Genomic DNA, 19,103 nt, shown 5'->3' with positions numbered 1-19,103 from the left:
GTTCTAACAGCCACAAACCATTCAAACAAGGCGTCTTTCACGCCTGGTACTTTTGTTTTACGACCTCCTCCAGCGACTCTGAAATACTTCATTAGGTGTTTTTCGGCGCGGTCAAGTTCACCTTTCAAATATTTTTCATAGCAGCGTTTGGCTACTTGAACTACAGAATCAAATAGTCGATCAGAGCTTTTGACACCAGCTAAATTCGAGTAAAACAAACGAACTGCTTTGGCGAGATATCCCTGTTTCGATGTGTCTGGGACATGGCGTTTCCTTTTAGCATCCCAATGACTTCCCCCTTTCATTCGCTCTAATGCAGAATCATACTCCTCTTTGCATTTGTTCACCACGATAGTGGTGTTTACTTTTCTTCTATAGAATAATTTCCATACGTTGCACCACGAAATACTCTTTTCTCTGCCGTGATGTTATGAAAAAAATTCAAAAAGAAATTACCCAGTCGTGTTCATCTTGTTAAAACTTTTATTTCGTAAAAAGCTTGTCCTGTAAGGATAAACAGTTCGTCATTGAAGTTCTTAGTTTACGTGGAATTTGAGTTGGTGATTGGTAGAGAAATCGCAGAGAAGCTGAAAATGAAGACTTGTTGACTACAGTGCAGAGGGGCAGTAAACTCTCGCATATGTTACAGACAAGGGCAGTTGTCCAGCCTAAAGTTTTCATAAACTCCGGCTGGTTGTAAATGTTTTTTTTTGTTTTTTGTTGTTTGTTCCTTCTCGAGCCATGCCTGGCTCATAAGGGCCGGTTTCCCAGTTCCTTGGCGTATAGGTTCCCCATCTGGACGGGACGCCGGTCCGTCGCAGGGGAGTTGCAAGATGCAGGAGGAAAGAGTGAGAGAAACTGGTGGCGAAAGAGTCAGCAGAAGTTCGACATTACCTTCTGCCGGAGCCGCGTGGAGCTTAGGTGCTTCGCTCATAAACACACACATCGTCCGGTCTGAGATTCGAACCCGCGATCCCTCGACCGCTGCTCTAACCACTAAGCCATGTGCCTCCACTTTCCCCATTTTCCCTATTTCTACTTAATTCTTCATACGTCCACATAAATCATCTCAACTGCCTTACAGCATATTTTATTCTACGCTTGGATTTCTTGTACGCATGCTTGGTGAGTGATATTTTATTACTCACGAACTGTGATTATTATTGTTAAATAACTATCAGGTGATATGTGTTTCTTTACAACCCACAAGGGGCTAAACATAGAAGGGACAAACAAGGACAGACAAACGGATTAAGTCGATTACATCGATCCCAGTGCGTAACTGGTACTTATTTAATTGACCCCGAAAGGATGAAAGGCAAAGTCGACCTCGGCGGAATTTGAACTCAGACCGTAACGGCGGACGAAATACAGCTACGCATTTAGCCCGGCGTGCTAACGGTTCTGCCAGCTCGCCGCCTTCTGCCAGGTGATACGAACGACCTAAATCTACGTTAAATGACCGGATAAATGACAAAAGAAATTCAGCAAAAAATATTGTTTTTAAATGACTGTCAGGTGATATGAACGTCATGAGAAAGGGATAAAGAAGAATTTATTAAGATTGAAGGGAAGTAACTAAGAATTTTAGAAACAATGATTTACGTCCCTTAGATTACGATTCTGAAAGGTCATTCGTAACATACGCAAGAATATTTCAGATTTAAAACGGAGACACAATGTCATGATTTTTATTGCGTTCTAATATCTTCTCCTCGTTTTGTAATAATTTTCACCGGTTTATTTATTTATTTACTTTCGTAATAAATTTTTGAAATTGTAAAATGAATTTATGGACAATTTATATGTTACGGTTGGTATTTCTATTAGAAAGTAGAATAGTCACATGTGTCACATTCCGGTGAACTAATCTTCTGAAAGCATAATAATAAAAAAAAGAGACATACATACATACGTACATATCATCAGACAAATGGATGAGCCTATATGAGCAAAAGACTATGCAGGGATAAGTTAGTAGAAAGATCCAAGATGATAGAAACATTGATCATCAAAGCAGTTTATCATGGACCAATAGCCGGATTTCTACCTTCCACTTTGGAGGGTATGCGTTTGCAATTCAGGAAGAGGAAATATCAACCAAGTACCTGATGGACGAAATGGATAGAGATGCGGGGAAAGCCGTAAAATGTGACAACCAATGCAGACTTTGTGGAGTTCACACTGAAGATATCACCCATATCATAAGCAGTTGTCCGAAAATGTCATCACGGTATTATCCACTGATGAGGCATGACGTTATGGCTAGGACATTTTATAACGAAATCCGTCGGAAGGATAATTCTGAAGACATTTGGTGTAGGAGACTATTAATCGAAAATACGATGAATGCTTTGGAGCCACAACTATCAGCCTTTTTAAATAACTAGTTAATCTTCAGATGAATTAACACGCTCGTAGTGATTTTCGACTGAAACTTGAATTTAGTATGCAGAGAGTTACTACCAACAACATGGCTTGACACAACACCACCACCAACAACAACAACACAACCGAAGAACAGAACGAAAACAACAGCTCAGCAGGTAAACAAATTCTTTCTAGCTTAGAAGAAACCGTAATTACAGAACTCACGCCAAGGAAACCGGGCCTTGTTAGCCAGGCGTGGCTCGAGAAGGAACTCACAACAACAATATATATGTGTGTCTCTGTGCACACACACACATGCACGCAAACACACTCACACACATACATGCATACATACACACATACACACAGACAGACAGTCAGAGAAACAGCTTAATTGAGAGATTTCTGCATCTTAGCAGACTTTCAACTTAATCCTTTAGCATTCAGATAATTCTGTCAAATGTGATGCTTAATTATTTACATTGTTTTGAATTAACCATGTATTATCTCATAGCTTCAAGATTGCAATGACGTCATCATCATCATCATCATCACCATCCTTTAACATCCATTTTCCATGCCGGCATGGGTCGGATGGTTTGATCAGGGCTGGCAAGCTGCACCAGGCTCCTGTCTGATTTGGCTTGGTTTCTATGGCTGGATGCTTTACCTAATGCCAACCACTTACTGTGTGCTGAGTGCTTTATACGTGGCACCAGCTCAACCACTTCTATGTGACACTGGCACAAGTGCTGTTTATGGGGCACCAGCAAAGGATTCTTGCAGGTCAATCGTCTTCACCAGGGGATATAGCCTTAACACTTCTGCTGTGGAGGATGGGTAACTTAGTGGTTCAGTTAACGACACCAATAGAATAAGTGTTGTTGTTGTCATTTGTTCCTTCTCAAGCCATGCCTGGCTCATAAGGGATGGTTTCCCAGTTTCCTTGGCATATAGGTTCCTTGCCTGGACGGGATGCCAGTCCGTCGCAGGTGAGCTGCAAGATGCAGGAGGAAAGAGTGAGAGAAAGTTGTGGCGAAAGAGTCAACAGAAGTTTGCCATTACCTTCTGCCGGAGCTGCATGGGGCTTAGATATTTTGCTCATAAACACACACATTGCCTGGTCTGAGAATCGAACCCGCAATCCCTCAACTGTGAGTCTGCTGCTGTAACCACTAGGCCTTGTGCCTCCACTAGTAGAATAAGTACCAGACTTTAAAAAATAAATATAGAGGCTGATTTGTTTAACAAAACCCTTCAAAGGTGGTGCTCCAGAATGGCAGCTGTCCAGTGACTGAGACAAATGAAAGGTAACATTCTTTTATTCTTTTACTTGTTTCAGTTATTTGACTGTGGCCATGCTGGAGCACCACCTTAAAGGGTTTTAGTCGAAGAAATTGACCCCAGGTATTTCAGTCATTTGTTATCTTGTTTGAAAGGTTCAATGTTCCAAGGTTGCCTTTCACTACTTCATCTTCATCCTTCAAGAAAAACATTACAGGGTAAGTATGAAAGGTTGGATCTGGCTTCTTTGAATATAAAACAGGTAGAATATTTGGGCTGGATATGGCTGGTTTAAATTCTAAAGGGTTAAACACTACCTATCTGTATACATTTTTTCGTTTTGTTAATAAGCAATCTAAAAATCATCATCATCATCATCATCGTTTAACGTCCGCTTTCCATGCTAGCATGGGTTGAATGGTTCAACCGGGGTCTGGGAAGCCAGGAGGCTGCGCCAAGCTCCAGTCTGATCAGGCAGTGTTTCTACAGCTGGATGCCCTTCCTAATGCCAACCACTCCATGTCTGTAGTGGGTGCTTTTTACATGCTATAGGAGGCTGGCAAACGGCCGCAATCGGTTGGTGCTTTTTACATGTCACTGACATGGACTCCAGTCAGGTGGTGCTGGCATCTGCCATGTTCGGATGGTGCTTTTTATGTGCCATCGGCATGGGTATCACAACTACAATTTCCATTTGATTTCTATTTTGATGTTGGTGTACTTGACTCAATAGGTCTCCTCAAACAAATCAGAAATCAACAACAACAGCATAAACAACAAATCAAAAATAAGCAAATTTATGTAACAGTGGTATGTCTTTTTTTAAAAAAATACAGAAGAGAAAATTTCAGACTCTTCATTAAAGAATAATATTTGGTTTCAATCCCTCTGTATATCACCTCAGACAAAAGTCTTCAACTACAGACCCTACTGACCAACGCCTTGTGTGTGTATGTGTGTTTCCGCCCCCTACCCCCACCCCACCATCTGACAACCAGTGCTAGTTTATTTATGCTCCCGTAACTTAGTGGTTCAGCTAACGACACCAATAGAATAAGTATTAGACTTTAAAATACAATATAGAGGCTGATTTGTTGAACAAAACACTTAAAGGTGGTGCTCCAGCATGGCAGCTGTCTAGTGACTGAGGCAAATGAAAAAAAGACATTCTTTTATTCTCCTATTCTTTTACTTGTTTCAGTCATTTAACTGTGGCCATGCTAGAGCACCTCCTTAAAAGGTTTTAGTCAAACAAATCGACTCCAGAACATATTCTTTGTAAGCCTAGTACTTATAAAACACATTAAAAATATACATATAAATAAAAACACAAAAGGTAAAAATATATATGCAAATAAAATACAAATCAAGCTAGGACAGGAGACAAACAAGAACACGTCTTCCTTGTTCCAGCTACAATGGAGAGAAAGAAGAGTAAAAAGTTGGAAAAGCTATATCTTAAAAATCACAGCAGAGATAAGTCCATAATATAAACATTAATGTATTAATAAATAAATAGATAAAGTATAGGTATGATCATTAAGAAAATTTCTTTTTTAAGGTTTTAAAAGTTCCTACAATCACTTCATGAATGTACTACCTCTCAAATTATTTCTGCTGTGATTTTTAAGATATTATTTTCCCAACATTTTACTCCCTAATATATAATCACTCTCATTAAATCTCTAAATATCTTTTTAAGGTTTTAGACATATCTCATATCAGAGCACTTAACTGACATCCAATACACCTTGTTTTCAAAGGACATCATCATCATCATCATCATCATCATCATCATTGTTTAACGTCCGCTTTCCATGCTAGCATGGGTTGGACGATTTGACTGAGGGCTGGTGAACCAGATGGCTGCACCAGGCTTCAATCTTGATCTGGCAGGGTTTCTACAGCTGGATGCCCTTCCTAATGCCAACAACTCTGAGAGTGTAGTGGGTGTTTTTACATGCCACCGGCACGGGGCCAGTCAGGCGGTACTGGCAACGACCTCGCTCGAATCGTTTACACATGCCACCGACACAGGTGCCAGTAAGGCGATGTTGGTAACGATCATGCTTAAATGGTGTCTTTTATGTGCCACCGGCACGAAGGCCAGATAGCCGCTCTGGCAATGATCACGCTCGGATGGTGCTCTTAACACCCTACTAGCACGGGGCTCGAGTGCCAGTAAGGCGATGCTGGTAATGATAACCTTCAAAGCTGAGGTTACACAATAACCAGTAATTTCTCAAGGTTACCTCACATGTATGTAACAAACAAACCCAGTGGTGTAACTAGAGAGTGTCCATCACCTGGAATAATCCTTGAATTTGCTGCCCCTCCAACAGGCTTCCAAACCTATTTAGACTTATATTGCTGACCTAAATGTGTTTCCCCTTCATACAAACATCACCCTCGGTGAATTGCATGCCCTTGTCCCTCCTCTGAAGCTGTGCTACGACTCCCACCACTTATAATTTTTGGAAGGGAGCATTGTAGATTACAACCATTCCATTCCTGGTTCTAATTTTATCAACCCCAGTGGGATTTGTGTACAAGAATGTAAAATGGTGTAACTTAATACCACAGAAGACATTTGTCTGACTCCTTAGAGACTGAGCTACTTTTTAACCCTTGCGTATATTAGCATTCCTGAAACTATCCCAAAATCTATGTTCTATTATCAGTGTTAGAAAATACTTCAGTTCTGATCACTTGCTTGTAAAATACAAAGTTCATGTGAAGCTCATATCAGAATATATATCAGATATGGACACAGGACATAAAACTCACTGTAGGCCATCAAATCTTTTGTATGGACCACTGGTGGGTGGGTAGGGTCCATACATGCATACATACATACAAACGAGACAGATGAGTGACAACCTGGCCACTGGTGGTGGTGTAACACACCATACTAATCATATCTGTCGGGCATGTGGAAGAGAGTGTGATTCGGCAGGAGGACTTAAATGACATGCAAAGGTACATGAAGCCCAGTTACAACTACAGCCGGCTATTATCAGTAAAGGTCTTAGGTGTTTTCGCTCAATAAACACACACAACGCTCGGTCTGGGAATCGAAACTGCAATCCTCCAACCGTGAGTCTGCTGACCTAGCCACTGGGCCATTGCACCTCCTTGTGCCCTATTAAAGCCTAGCCAGGTTCATGGGCCTGGTTTCCCGGTTTCTATGGCATATGTGTTCCCCAGCTGGATGGGACGCCAGTCCATCGTAGTGTTACTCATTTTTGCCAGCTGAGTGGACTGGAGCAACGTGAAATGAAATGTTTTGCTTAAGAACACAACGTGTCGCCTGGTCCAGGAATCGAAACCACAGTCTTACGATCACAATGCTGACACCATAACCACTAAGCCACGCACCTCCACACTCCACAGACATGAATACCCTTAATGTGCTTCTCAGGGAGATTCAGTGTAACAGAATATGACAAGGCTGGCCCTTTGAAATACAGGTACTATTCCTTTTTGCCAGCTGAGTTGACTGGAGCAACGTGAAATAAAGTGTCTTGCTTAAGGACACAATGTATCACCAGGTATTGAACTCACAACCTCACAATTCTGAGCTGAATACCCAAACCACTGAGCTATGTACCTCCACCTTGATTCTACAGCAAGTTCTCAAGTGATATCCCCAGCCCCTACCAGGAACAAAGGTCTACCACTGTGCACGAATTCACCTCTTCTGTCTCACTTCCACCCTTTTTCACAAACCTCACTATAACCACTCCCTAAACATACACCATCTACTTCGTCCTCAAAATTCGCAGACAATTCCAGCCATCCTGTCGTCTCAAGCTGCACCTGCCTTGCTGAACTTCTCTCTGTGCACATTGACAAAATATTACCACCTCTCATAGCATCCTTAGTCTCAAACATTAACGATACCAACCATGCCGTTGACCTCTTCATTTCATTCTCTTCTCTGCCTGGACAGTCCAAACACTTTTGCACCTTGGATATCAAATCTCTCCATAGTCATCTCCAAAAGAGTCAGAGAATTAATATGGTTTCGTTAGCCTCGATTTTTGACCTTCTAATTCCACTGATTATAATCCCATGGATTAATGTGTTGGTTGTGGTTGAGAAAGACACCAACTGCTCTGCCTGCAACATCAAAGTGGTGGTAATTATTGAGGAGGCATCCAAAGATCTTCCCAGGGACACAGTGAGAAATGCACCAGGTTCCAGAGCCATTTTGAGGCCTTGGTAGAAGCTGAGGACAACTATTTTGAGTAAATTGTTATCAGCCAACCAGAATCTAGTTGATATCTTTTTATTTCTTATAATGCTTTTACTTTTAAATGTTGCATTTTCTTTCCCATCTTAATCAGTCAAATTTGACCTGAACACTGTACATAACACAAACACACACACACAAGTGTGTGTTTATAATGTATTTGAACACGCATACAAGTGCATACACACCACGAGTAACAAAATAAGTATAAAAAGCTAAGACATCAAGATAAGGTAGTTCAACGTGTCATCACAGGTACATTGTGTGACATAATTTAAGCTCTTTAACTATCTGATAACATATTTCAATAAACACAATAGAAGTGATAGGTAATTGCTCTCATGACTTCTGATCTGAACTGATTGGAAGTGCTAAAACATGTACATGTTTTGTCTTGGTGTAAAAGATGAGCGACAGCAAATATTCTGCTCAGTACTACAGATTTGCTTGTTAGTTGTTTGACCATAACCAATTGAGCATGTCCCTTGGTGGCTGACAATATATGCATATCTGATCATGAGCAGAAATAGTTGTGTGGCAAAGGAGATGTTGGTTAACCCTTTCGTTACTGTATTTATTTTGAGATGCTCTGTCTTTCTTTCAATTATTTTAAATATAACAAAGAATTTAGTAAAATAACTTAATTAACATTCAGCTAGTGTTAGGAACAGAAATTGCGACTAAGGTTTGGTGGAAGATTTTAATTCCAAACTTATGAAAATAAAACATTTGTACTACAGAGCCAGAGCTGGTTTTGGCTGGGTTGGTAATGAAAGGGTTAATGTGGGGTATCTATTTGAATGAGTGTGTGTCAGAAGACTAGTAACATTTAAATATATGTTTGCATAAAAGGCACAATAAAATACCAGGAGACAATGTTCCCTTTTGGTTAACAAACCTGGGAATTTATTCTGGTGCAATCAAGATATTACCAGACCTTACAGATAAGTCTTCCCAATAATCGGGAAGTAATATTGAAGAAATATTGAAGGCGCGACTGTAAGGTAGGCATCTGTTTTTTATTGGGAGAGGGGTGGTTCAGTGGAGTTTTGTTGTTTGATATTGTTTTTCTTTTTTCGAATAAGAAATCCTCACTGGATCCTGGACATTTGTCTACCTGCAGTCGTGCTAAGTGATTCACTTAGCTGTAAGAATTGTTGTTTGGGGGCATATCTTGCCTTCGAAAAATTTGTGACATTTTTGAAAATTTGACCAATTTGTTGAAGATTTTCTTTTGTGTGTTCTTGCTGCTTCTGTGACCTGGAGTGCCTGTGTGGAATACCATTTTTTGGAATACCTGTGGACCAGGATTACCAAGTGGCCGGAATTGTGTTGCTGTGACTTGAACTGTCTTCCTTTGTTAATTTTCTCTGCTCTTTTTATTTTTGACTTTATTTAAATTTTCTGTCTAAACTATTTTTGGGACTCTCTTTTCTGCATATATATATATATATATATATATATATAATATATATATATATATATATATATATATACATATATATGTATGTGTATGTATATGTTTGTATGTCTGTGTTTGTCTCCCCAACATCACTTGACTAAAGGTGGTGCTCCAGCATGGCCACAGCCAAATGACTGAAACAAGTAAAAGAGTAAAAGAGAGTAAAGAGTATATGTATGTACATATATATAAGTGCATGTGTGTGTGTGTGTGTGAGTGAAGGCACATGGCTCAGTGGTTAGAGTGTCAAACTTATGATCGTGAGGTTGTGAGCTCGAATCCCGGACCGGGCTGCGTGTTGTGTTCTTGAGCAAGGCACTTTATTTCACGTTGCTCCAGTTCACTCAGCTGTAGAAATGAGTTGCGACGTCACTGGTGCCAAGCTGTATCGACCTTTGTCTTTCCCTTGGATAACACTGGTGGTGTGGAGAGAGGAGGCTGGTATGCATGGGCGACTGCTGGCCTTCCATAAACAACCTTGCCCGGACTTGTGCCTAGGAGGGTAACTTTCTAGCTGCAATCCCATGGTCTATGTCGTGACCGAAGGGGGTCTCAGAATATATATGTGTATATATATACATATATTTATGTGTGTGTGTGTGTATGTATATATATATATACATGTGTGTGTGTGTATGTGTGTATATATATATATCTATATATATATATATATGCGTGTGTGTGTATATACTCTTACTCTCTCTCTCTTTTACTTGTTTCAGTCATTTGACTGTGGCCATGCTGGAGCACCGCTTTTAGTCAAGCAAAGCAACACCAGGACTTATTCTTTGTAAGCCTAATATTTATTGTATCGGTCTCTTTTGCCGACCTGTTAAGTTATGGGAACGTAAACACACCAGCATCAGTTGTCAAGCGATGTTGTGGGGGACAAACACATACATATATATATACATATATATATGATAGGCTTCTTTCAGTTTCCGTCTACCTAATCCACTCACATGTATGTATGTATATATGTGTGTGTATATATATATACTGAAGCGTTGTGACATTGCTCTGAGCTCCTGGGAGAGTGCAGTAGGGGATTGCAGCAAATGGAGGAAAATGTGTTTTCTAAATACTATAGAATTTGAAAGTAACCGTCTTCGTCATAGGGACGCCCTTCGTGCAAATTTGAAAGCAACGCATCAGCAAAATCCACCAAACTATGACTGTGTGTGTCACCGTGGGTTGAAAGCACGAAGCAAAGCTGGGTTAGCTGTCCACTCGAGAAGACATTTTGAACCAATGAATACATGCAGGTGTACCATTTGCGAGAAAGTGTGCAAGACATCTGCTGGATTGAAGGTACACATGCGGTGTCACAAGGCTTAGGAATTGTTGAAGGTTATTTACTGAACCCTCATTCATTGTCTTCGATGAGAAAATCCACCATATATATATATGTATGTATGTATATACATACACAAGGGAGGACAAAAATTATCTGCACTTTCACCATAACATATCCTTATTATTGTCACACTGCCTTCTGTGCATGCATGCTTATAGTTGGTACTATTGTGGTCATTGTGGTCACATGATTAAAGATTGAGCCTGATCATGGTATTTTTACTTCCTGGTTTTACAGTGTAAACATGGCCACTCCACTAGCAATGTGCACCAAAGAAGAACAAAGGGCAGTGATCTGAGAGATGGTAATGGTGAACCAGTTCACCATTACCATCTTTCGAGCTTGCTGAATCTTCTTGTCAGTGATGGAGGTTGATGGGCATCCTGATCTCTTTTCGTGCATCATGCTTGTCCAGCCACTTTTAGACTTCTCAATCCACTCATACATACTTCATCATCATCATCGTTTAACGTCCATTTTCCATGCTGACATAGGTTGGATGGTTCGACTGGGGTCTGGGAAGCTAGGAGGCTGCACCAGGCTCCAGTCTGATCTGGCACTGTTTCTACAGCCGGATGCCCTTTCTAATGCCAACCACTCCGAGAGTATAGTGGGTGCTTTTTACGTGCCACTGGCACAAGGGCCAGAGGGGGCTGGCAATGATCACGATTGGTTGGTACTTTTTACGTGCCACCGGCATGGAAGCCAGTCAAGGTGGTGCTGGTATTGGCCTTGTTCGGATGGGGATCGCAACTACAATTTCCATTTGATTCCATTTACTTCTACACAGTAATGCACTATCCCTGTATTGTAATTAAAGCCTCCAATGAATTTCAGCACCTGACATGCCTTCCCGCCAGAGAAATCGGTTCACTTCTCTTTGTTCTTCTTTGGTGCACATTGCTAGTGGAGCAGCCATGCTTACACTGCAAAGCCAGAAAAAAAAAAATTGCACAATCAGGCTCAAACTTCAATCACGTGACCACAATAGTACCAACTATAGTACCAACTATAGTACCAACTATAGTACCAACTATAGTACCAACTATGGGCATGCATGCACAGAAGGCAGTGTGACAATAATAAGGATATGTTATGGTGAAAGTGTGGATAATTTTTGACTTCCCCTCGTATATATATCATCATTATCATCATCATTGTTTAATATCCACCTTCCATGCTGACATGGGTTATATATATAGGCCTTATGGAGTGTTGGGCCTCATGGAGACTGAGTTCCTCTCAAGCGTTGGGCCCGTTCGGAAGCAATGACCTAGACTTACGGCATTATGTTGTGCTTAAGAAGACCCATCAAGCTGAGCAAATTGCAGTCGTGGAAGATACTGGTGTTATGCAAATTGGCACCCATGCTGGTGGCACGTAAAATCACTTTGGTGTCACACAAATGGCACCTGTGATAGTGGCATGTAAAAGCACCCATTACACGCTTAGTGTGGTTGGCATTAGGAAGGGCATGCAGCTGTATAAACCCATGCCAAATCAGACAGGAGTCTGGTGAAGCCTTCCAGCATGCCAGCCCAGTTAAACTGTCCAACCCATGCCAGCATGGACAATGAATGTTAAATGATGATGACAATATATATATAGCTTTGGGCAGACCAAAGCCTTGTGAGTGGATTTGGTAGTTGGAAACTGAAAGAAGCCTGTCATATGATGATGATGATGATGATGTATATATACATACATACATATATATATATATATATATATATATATATACATCATCAGACTGGAGCCTGGTGCAGCCTCCTGGCTTCCCAGACCCCAGTTGAACCATCCAACCCATGCTAGCATGGAAAACAGACGTTAAAAGATGATGATGATAATGATGATGATGATGTGTGTGTGTGTCTGTGTCTGTGTTAGTCCCTGCAACATCGCTCGACAACCAATGCTGGTGTGTTTGCGTCCCCGTAACTTAGCAGTTCAGCAAAAGAGACCGATAGAATAAGTACTAGGCTTACAAAGAATAAGTCCTGGGGTCAATTTACTCGACTAAAGGCGGTGCTCCAGCGTGGTCGCAGCCAAATGACTGAAACAAATAAGAAAAAAAAGGAAAAGAATATATCTATATACGTGTGCTTATATATCCAGTGAAATGTTTTGATAATTTCTGAGATGGCACTCATCTATGATGCAATACATTCAGAGAAGATAAATAAAAGAATTCTTTATTAAATTATAAACATAGAATTTATTCTTTATTTTATTTACAAATTCTCTACGTTTTTCACTCACAAATGTTCATATCCAAGAGAAAAAAATAACGGCTTCAAAATGATATTTTATATAAAAGTTATATCCTCTCAATTTTGGGGATCATGTTTAGATTTCATTATATTCTTTCCTCTTATTCAGTTTTCCACATTTAGTAAGAGTGAAAGTGAAACCATCCTAAAATAATAAAAAAAGATTATTGAGGGTATTTAAGTAAGTTTGGAGGCAGAAAGGGGTAGCTTAGAGCAATAACCATACAGTCTGAGAGTTATTTCATTTTTTGTATTTGGCTTACAAATTTCTGGATGTGAACTTGTGTGTTGAAACATTTTGTTATTTCTTGGGAGGGTCATTATGCCAATAACACATGCACTGGTTCTGTTTCACTTCTTTATTTTTTTATTTGTGAATTGTTAGCTAATTAACTAATTAACTAATCAATTGTTTGATTTATCATTTGGTTAATCAATCAATCAGTTTGATTTGTCAGACCTGAAAAAGACCTGAGGTCAGAAGTAGCAGCGAAATGACTTTGGCAAACATAATTGCTTGATTAACTGAACAATTAATCAAAGAAATGCTTAGTTAATTGGTTAGATGGTTAACCAATTTACAAATTATTAATAAAGAAGTGAAACAAAAGCAGTGTGTGTGTGTTAGCATTATTGGCTTAATGACCTTCATAAGATACAGCAGAAGCCTAAAAATGTTTGATCAGGTCTTTACAAAGATGTATAGTATTCATAGATAAGTTGTCATGGTGGCTGCTCATTAAAAATGCATCTAAATATAAAAACATTCACACTACAACAGGTCCTGTGTAAGAGATAAGGCTATCACAAATTTTGTTCCCGCTGTTGTCTGGGTATCTGTTAAACCTTCAGCATCCAAATAACTCCATCAAATGTAATACTTATTTATTTTCTTTATTTTTAATCAATTAAGCTGTATCTTGTAGTCCAGAGATTTTCAGGATGAAATGATTTAGTTTTAGAATGACATTATAGGGTCAGTACAAGATGCTGGATCTGGCCAGTTTCAACATAAAACAGCTAGAATATTTTGGCAAGATATTTTGACGAGAGACTAAGCCCCCTGTAGATATGCTGTGATTAAGAAGACCCGGCAAATAAAGTGGGATCAGAGCTGTAGCCTATACCAGTGTTGCATAACCAGACCATTTAAAAAGTACCTTTGAATCGTCAGGCAACATGCTGTGCTCGAGGAGACCTATTGAGTTAAGTAAAGTCAAAAATCAGTCACAGTCAGAATCTCAATCAAATTGAAATCAAAATGAAAATTGTAGTTGTGGCCGATGCCAGTGCGGCCTGATTGGCTCCTTGTGCAAGTGGCATGTAAAAAGCACCATCCAAATGTAGTCGATGCTAGCCCCACCACCTCAACTGGTTCCTGTGCTGGTAGCACATAAAAAGCACCATCAGAACGTGGCTGATGTCAGTGCCGCCTGACTGGCTCTTGTGCCAGTGGAATGTAAAAAGCACCCACTACACTCTTGGAGTGGTTGGCATTAGGAAACCTTGCCAGATCAGATTGGCTTTGTGCCAAAATTTGAAACCAACATTTTCACTTAAGAAATAAGGCAGTGAACTAACAGAATCACTGCTGAACCAGGCGAAATGTTCTGTGGAATTTTGTTTGTCTTTATGATACGAGTTCAAATTCTGCCATGGTCAACTTTGCCTTTCATCCTTTCATGGTCGATAAAATAAATACCAGTTGAATATTGGGTTGATGAAATTGATTTACACCCCACCCCCACTCCCAATGTCCCCATATTGCTGGCTTTGTGAAAATATTTGAAACCAGTGTTACATTTCCCAGGCATAAAATATTTCTACTTAAGGAAAAAATATCAAGAGAAAATGTTGGCACAAGGCCTTCGGTTCTTGGAAAGGAGGCAAATCAATTGCACTAACCCCAGTATGCAACTTATTTAATTATAAGGTGGTGAGCTGGCAGAAATGTTAGCACACCGGACGAAATGCTTAGTATTTCGTCTGCCGTTACGTTCTGAGTTCAAATTCCACCGAGGTCGACTTTGCCTTTCATCCTTTCAGGGTCGATTAAATAAGCACCAGTTACACTCTGGGGTCGATATAATCGACTTAATACCTTTGTCTATCCTTGTTTGTCATCTCTGTGTTTAGCCCCTTGTGGGCAGTAAAGAAATAGGTATTTTGTCTGCCGCTACATTCTGAGTTCAAATTCCGCCATGGTCCACTTTGCTTTTCATCCTTTCAGGGTCGATAAATTAAGTACCAGTTACACACTGGGGTCGATATAATCGATTTAATCATTTTGTCTGTCCTTGTTTGTCATCTCTGTGTTTAGTCCCTTGTGGGTAGTAAAGAAATAAGTATGCAACTGGTACATCATTTCTTGACCTCAAAAGAATGAAAGACAAATATGACCTTGGTGTGATTTAAAGTTAGAATGTGAAGCAGCAGAACAAATGCTGTTAGACATATGTCCAGTGCCCTAATGATTTTGGCAAATAGCAGCCCTTATTCAAGTAAAAATACCAGAAGAAGATTATTACCCGAACGAAGTCTCCAAGGCTTTTCCAGGAATTAGCATTAGGAACAGCATCACAGCCAGATTTATGTCGTGCAAATATATTGATAACAACTCCTAGGACGAGATATAATACAAGCACACAAAAGAACCTGAAATATAAGCATCGAGAATTAAAAAGAATAAAAAACAAACAAAAACACAATGGGTTGTGTGATAAGAATCTTGATTCCCAACCATATGGTTCCAGGTTCAATCTCACTGCACAGCACCTAGAGCAAGTGTCTTCTATTATAGCCTCAAGCTGACCAAAGCCTTGTGAGTGGACTTGGTAGATGGAAACTAAAAGGTGCCTGTCATGTGTGTGTGTGTGTGTCTTCATGTGTCTTTGTCTGTGTTTGTCTACTGTTACTGCTTGACAAGTGTTGGTATTTTTATGACTTAGGAGCTTGGCCAAAAGAGATTGATAGAACAAGCAGCAGACTAAAAGAATTTGAAATGCATATTACATCTCCCAGGGATTGATTCATTTGACAAAAAATTCCTCAGCAGTTAGGAAAGGAATCCAGCTGTAGAAACACTGCCCGATCAGATTGCGGCTTCCTGGCTTGCCAGTCCCCAGTCAAACCGTCCAACCCATGCCAACAGACGTTAAGCGAGGAAGATGGTCACAGGCTAATGACGGAAACTATTAAATGTTAAATGGTTTCCTTCCTATTTTGTTTGATATGAATTCTTAAAAGTTGATATGTCATCATCATCAACATCATCATCATCATTTAATGTCTGTTTTTCATGCTGGCATGGGTTGGATGGTTTGACCAGGGCTGGCACACTGGAAGACTGTGCCAGACTCCAATCTGATTTAGCGTGGTTTTCTACAGCTGGATGCCCTTCTTAATGCCAACCACTCTGAGAGCATAATGGATGCTTTTACATTCCACTGGCAGGGGTGCCATTTGCATGACATCTGGGTGCTTCTACTTGCCACCGGCATGGGTGCCAATTTGTATGACACTGGTTTCTGTTATGACTACAATTTTCTTAGGGTAGATCATGAAGGTTCATTGTCTGCAGAGAAGAGAACAGTCAAGTTATGTGTTTCTGATTCAATAGGGATGGTCAGCATGATGATTGTCCAGCCTTATTTCCAGTAGCCATGGGATTTTTACCTTTACAGAAAAAGAGAATATATTTAAAGCCTAGGTAATTTGCATAATTTAAACATATAGATGCAGTCATGGCTGTGTGGTAAGTAGCTTGCTTACCAACCACATGGTTCTGGGTTCAGTTCCATTGCATGGCACCTTGGGCAAATGTCTTCTACTATAGCCTCGGACTGACCAAAGCCTTGTGAGTGGATTTGGTAGACGGAAACTGAAAGAAGCCCATCATGTGTGTGTATATATATATATGCATGTGCGTGTATATGTTTGTCTCCCTAACATTGCTTGACAACTGATGCTGGTGTTTTTACGTCCCCATAACTTAGCAGTTCAGCAAAAGAGACTGATAGAATAAGTACTAGGCTTTCAAAGAATAAGTCCTGGGGTTAATTTGTTTGACTAAAGGTGGTGCTCCAGCATGGCTGCAGTCAAATGACTGAAACAAGGAAAAGAATAAAAGAATAGAATACATGAATTAAGAGTAATAACTGGGTTGCCAGAGGTATGCACTTGAAAAACAGACAAATACACATATATCAAATACCATACAACTTAGATATTTCATCATCATTATCATCATCATCCTTGAATGTCTATTTTCGATGCTGGCATAAGCTGGATGGTTTAACAGTTGCCAGCAAGCTGGATGGCTGCACCAGGCTCCAGTTATCTGTTTTGGCAAGGTTTCTTTGACTGGATGCCATTCCAAATGCTGACCACTTTATAAAATGTACTGGGTGCTTTTTATGGGGCACTTGCATAGGTGCTTTGATTTGTTCAAATGTTCTTCACCTCTAGAGGAACTATAGTAATTACTAAAGAGGTGATAATCCCCAGATCCAAAATTCTCCACTGTTCACATACCATTAAAGAAAAGGACAGGCATATTATCATCAGGGATACATTTTCTGCCTCAATAACTGTCATCAGCTAGACACTTGTTTATTTCCAGTAGCCAAAGGACTTAGATTTATACAAAATAAAAAAAAAAAGAATAGCGTAGGGTACTATGAAAGGACTGATAACAGATGAACTGTAGACAGGAACTTCACTGTGGGCTAGCTAGTGAGCTCATCTACAGAGAAAAGACTCCTGATTAGGAGGGACTTTAGTCAGAGACTTGAGATGGCCGATCGCAGTTGCCCTCAGGGTATGTAACCAAACAAAATGAAATAAATACACATTCTTATTCCCGGTTGATTTTTTGTGTATAGCTTAACGAAGCTATAATAGATCACATTTATGACTGATATAATTTGCATAATTTGAATTAAAAAGTGAGCTAAGGGAAATAACTTAGAATGGCCAGTGGCATGTGTTTGAATAATACACAGGTGTATCAAATACCATACAACAAAATTTCTTGATTTATTAATCCTTTAAGCTTTCACATTCCTTTGTCAAATGTATTGCTTATTTATCCTTATTGTTTTAAATCAATCATGGCTTATCTCGTAGCTTTGAGATTTTAATGATGTGATTGTTTATATTTAGAATGGTATTGTTGGGAAAGTCTAAGAGGCTGGTTTTGGCCAGTTTGAACATAAAACAGGTAGAATATTTTGGCCAGATATGACCAGTTTAAATGCTAAAGGTTTAAATTTGTCTCCACCTCTAGGGAGTGTATTATAATAACCGAATTGTAATTAAGACCAATTTTTCTTGAGGAAGGGCGATAACCTCAAGAACCAAAAATTTCTCCAAAGGTGGCATATGTCATTATCAATCTTGATAGTGTAGTGATGCTACAGTGTAGGGTTCGGCGCGCATGCGCAGAATGGGACTACTTCCGGGTGGCCACCGGAAGTCTTCCCCATGCGCATGTGCGGGAAAACATCTCTCGAGCCGCGAACCTCAAATCTCTCTCTTCGGCTCTAGACAGCACTGCGATCGGTCACGGTTTTCCGGCTCTGACAGCCACACACCAACTTCAACCAACTTCAACCAACCTCAACGACCAACACCAGCAGTATATCAGAGGCTTGTCTATTCCCCCATCAGACAACGTACAACCATGAATCAATAAACCAAGTTGTCTGTTCACCTTAACCTGAGTTTCGTCGGTTTGTTTTCTACAAGAATTTTTGTATGTGACTAGAAAGGATCTCGACACCCTGCCAGTGCTTCGAGATGATAGATCCTTTCACGTACAATTGGTGACCCCGACGTGATGTTTTCGGACGCTCTTCCCTAGATTTTCTAGGGCATCATATTGATAGGGAGAAACAAGGGGGCCCTGCGCAAATTTCACTAGCCGAGCGGATTGATGCGCTCACGCGGCGAATCGACGATCTATCCCGTGCGATCGAGCGCCGACAACGCAGTCGTAGTCACTCTACCAAAAGGGCAGATCGGTGTACCCAGCCGTGCACTTTCAAGCCCTCGGAAAACTAAATCCGGAGGAGGTGAGCACGTCACCTTCTTCCATCTCGTTTC

At 40.2% G+C, this 19,103-nt stretch overlaps 1 protein-coding gene across 2 annotated transcripts in view; it reads right to left on the bottom strand.

Moving 5' to 3' along the window:
• Window positions 1-13,065: 13,065 nt before the first annotated feature.
• LOC115215234 overlaps window positions 13,066-19,103 on the bottom strand; it is a 42,929-nt gene continuing 36,891 nt past the window's right edge. The window contains exons 6-7 of one of the 2 annotated variants that reach the window (XM_029784470.2): window positions 15,527-15,653; window positions 13,066-13,143 (exon numbers count right to left, since the gene is read on the bottom strand). In XM_029784470.2, the coding sequence (XP_029640330.1) occupies window positions 13,075-13,143; window positions 15,527-15,653 (196 nt within the window). In that variant the 3' untranslated portion in view covers window positions 13,066-13,074. Of the gene's footprint in view, window positions 13,144-15,525; window positions 15,654-19,103 lie in introns of those variants that run through there. The other variant, XM_036505484.1, reaches the window with a different exon arrangement.

The sequence above is a fragment of the Octopus sinensis genome, linkage group LG8, assembly GCF_006345805.1.
Source record: "Octopus sinensis linkage group LG8, ASM634580v1, whole genome shotgun sequence".
In the NCBI taxonomy this organism is placed as follows: Eukaryota; Metazoa; Mollusca; class Cephalopoda; order Octopoda; family Octopodidae; genus Octopus; species Octopus sinensis.
The sequence above is the reverse complement of the archived record's forward strand: the minus strand, read 5'-3'. Positions and strand labels throughout refer to the sequence as shown.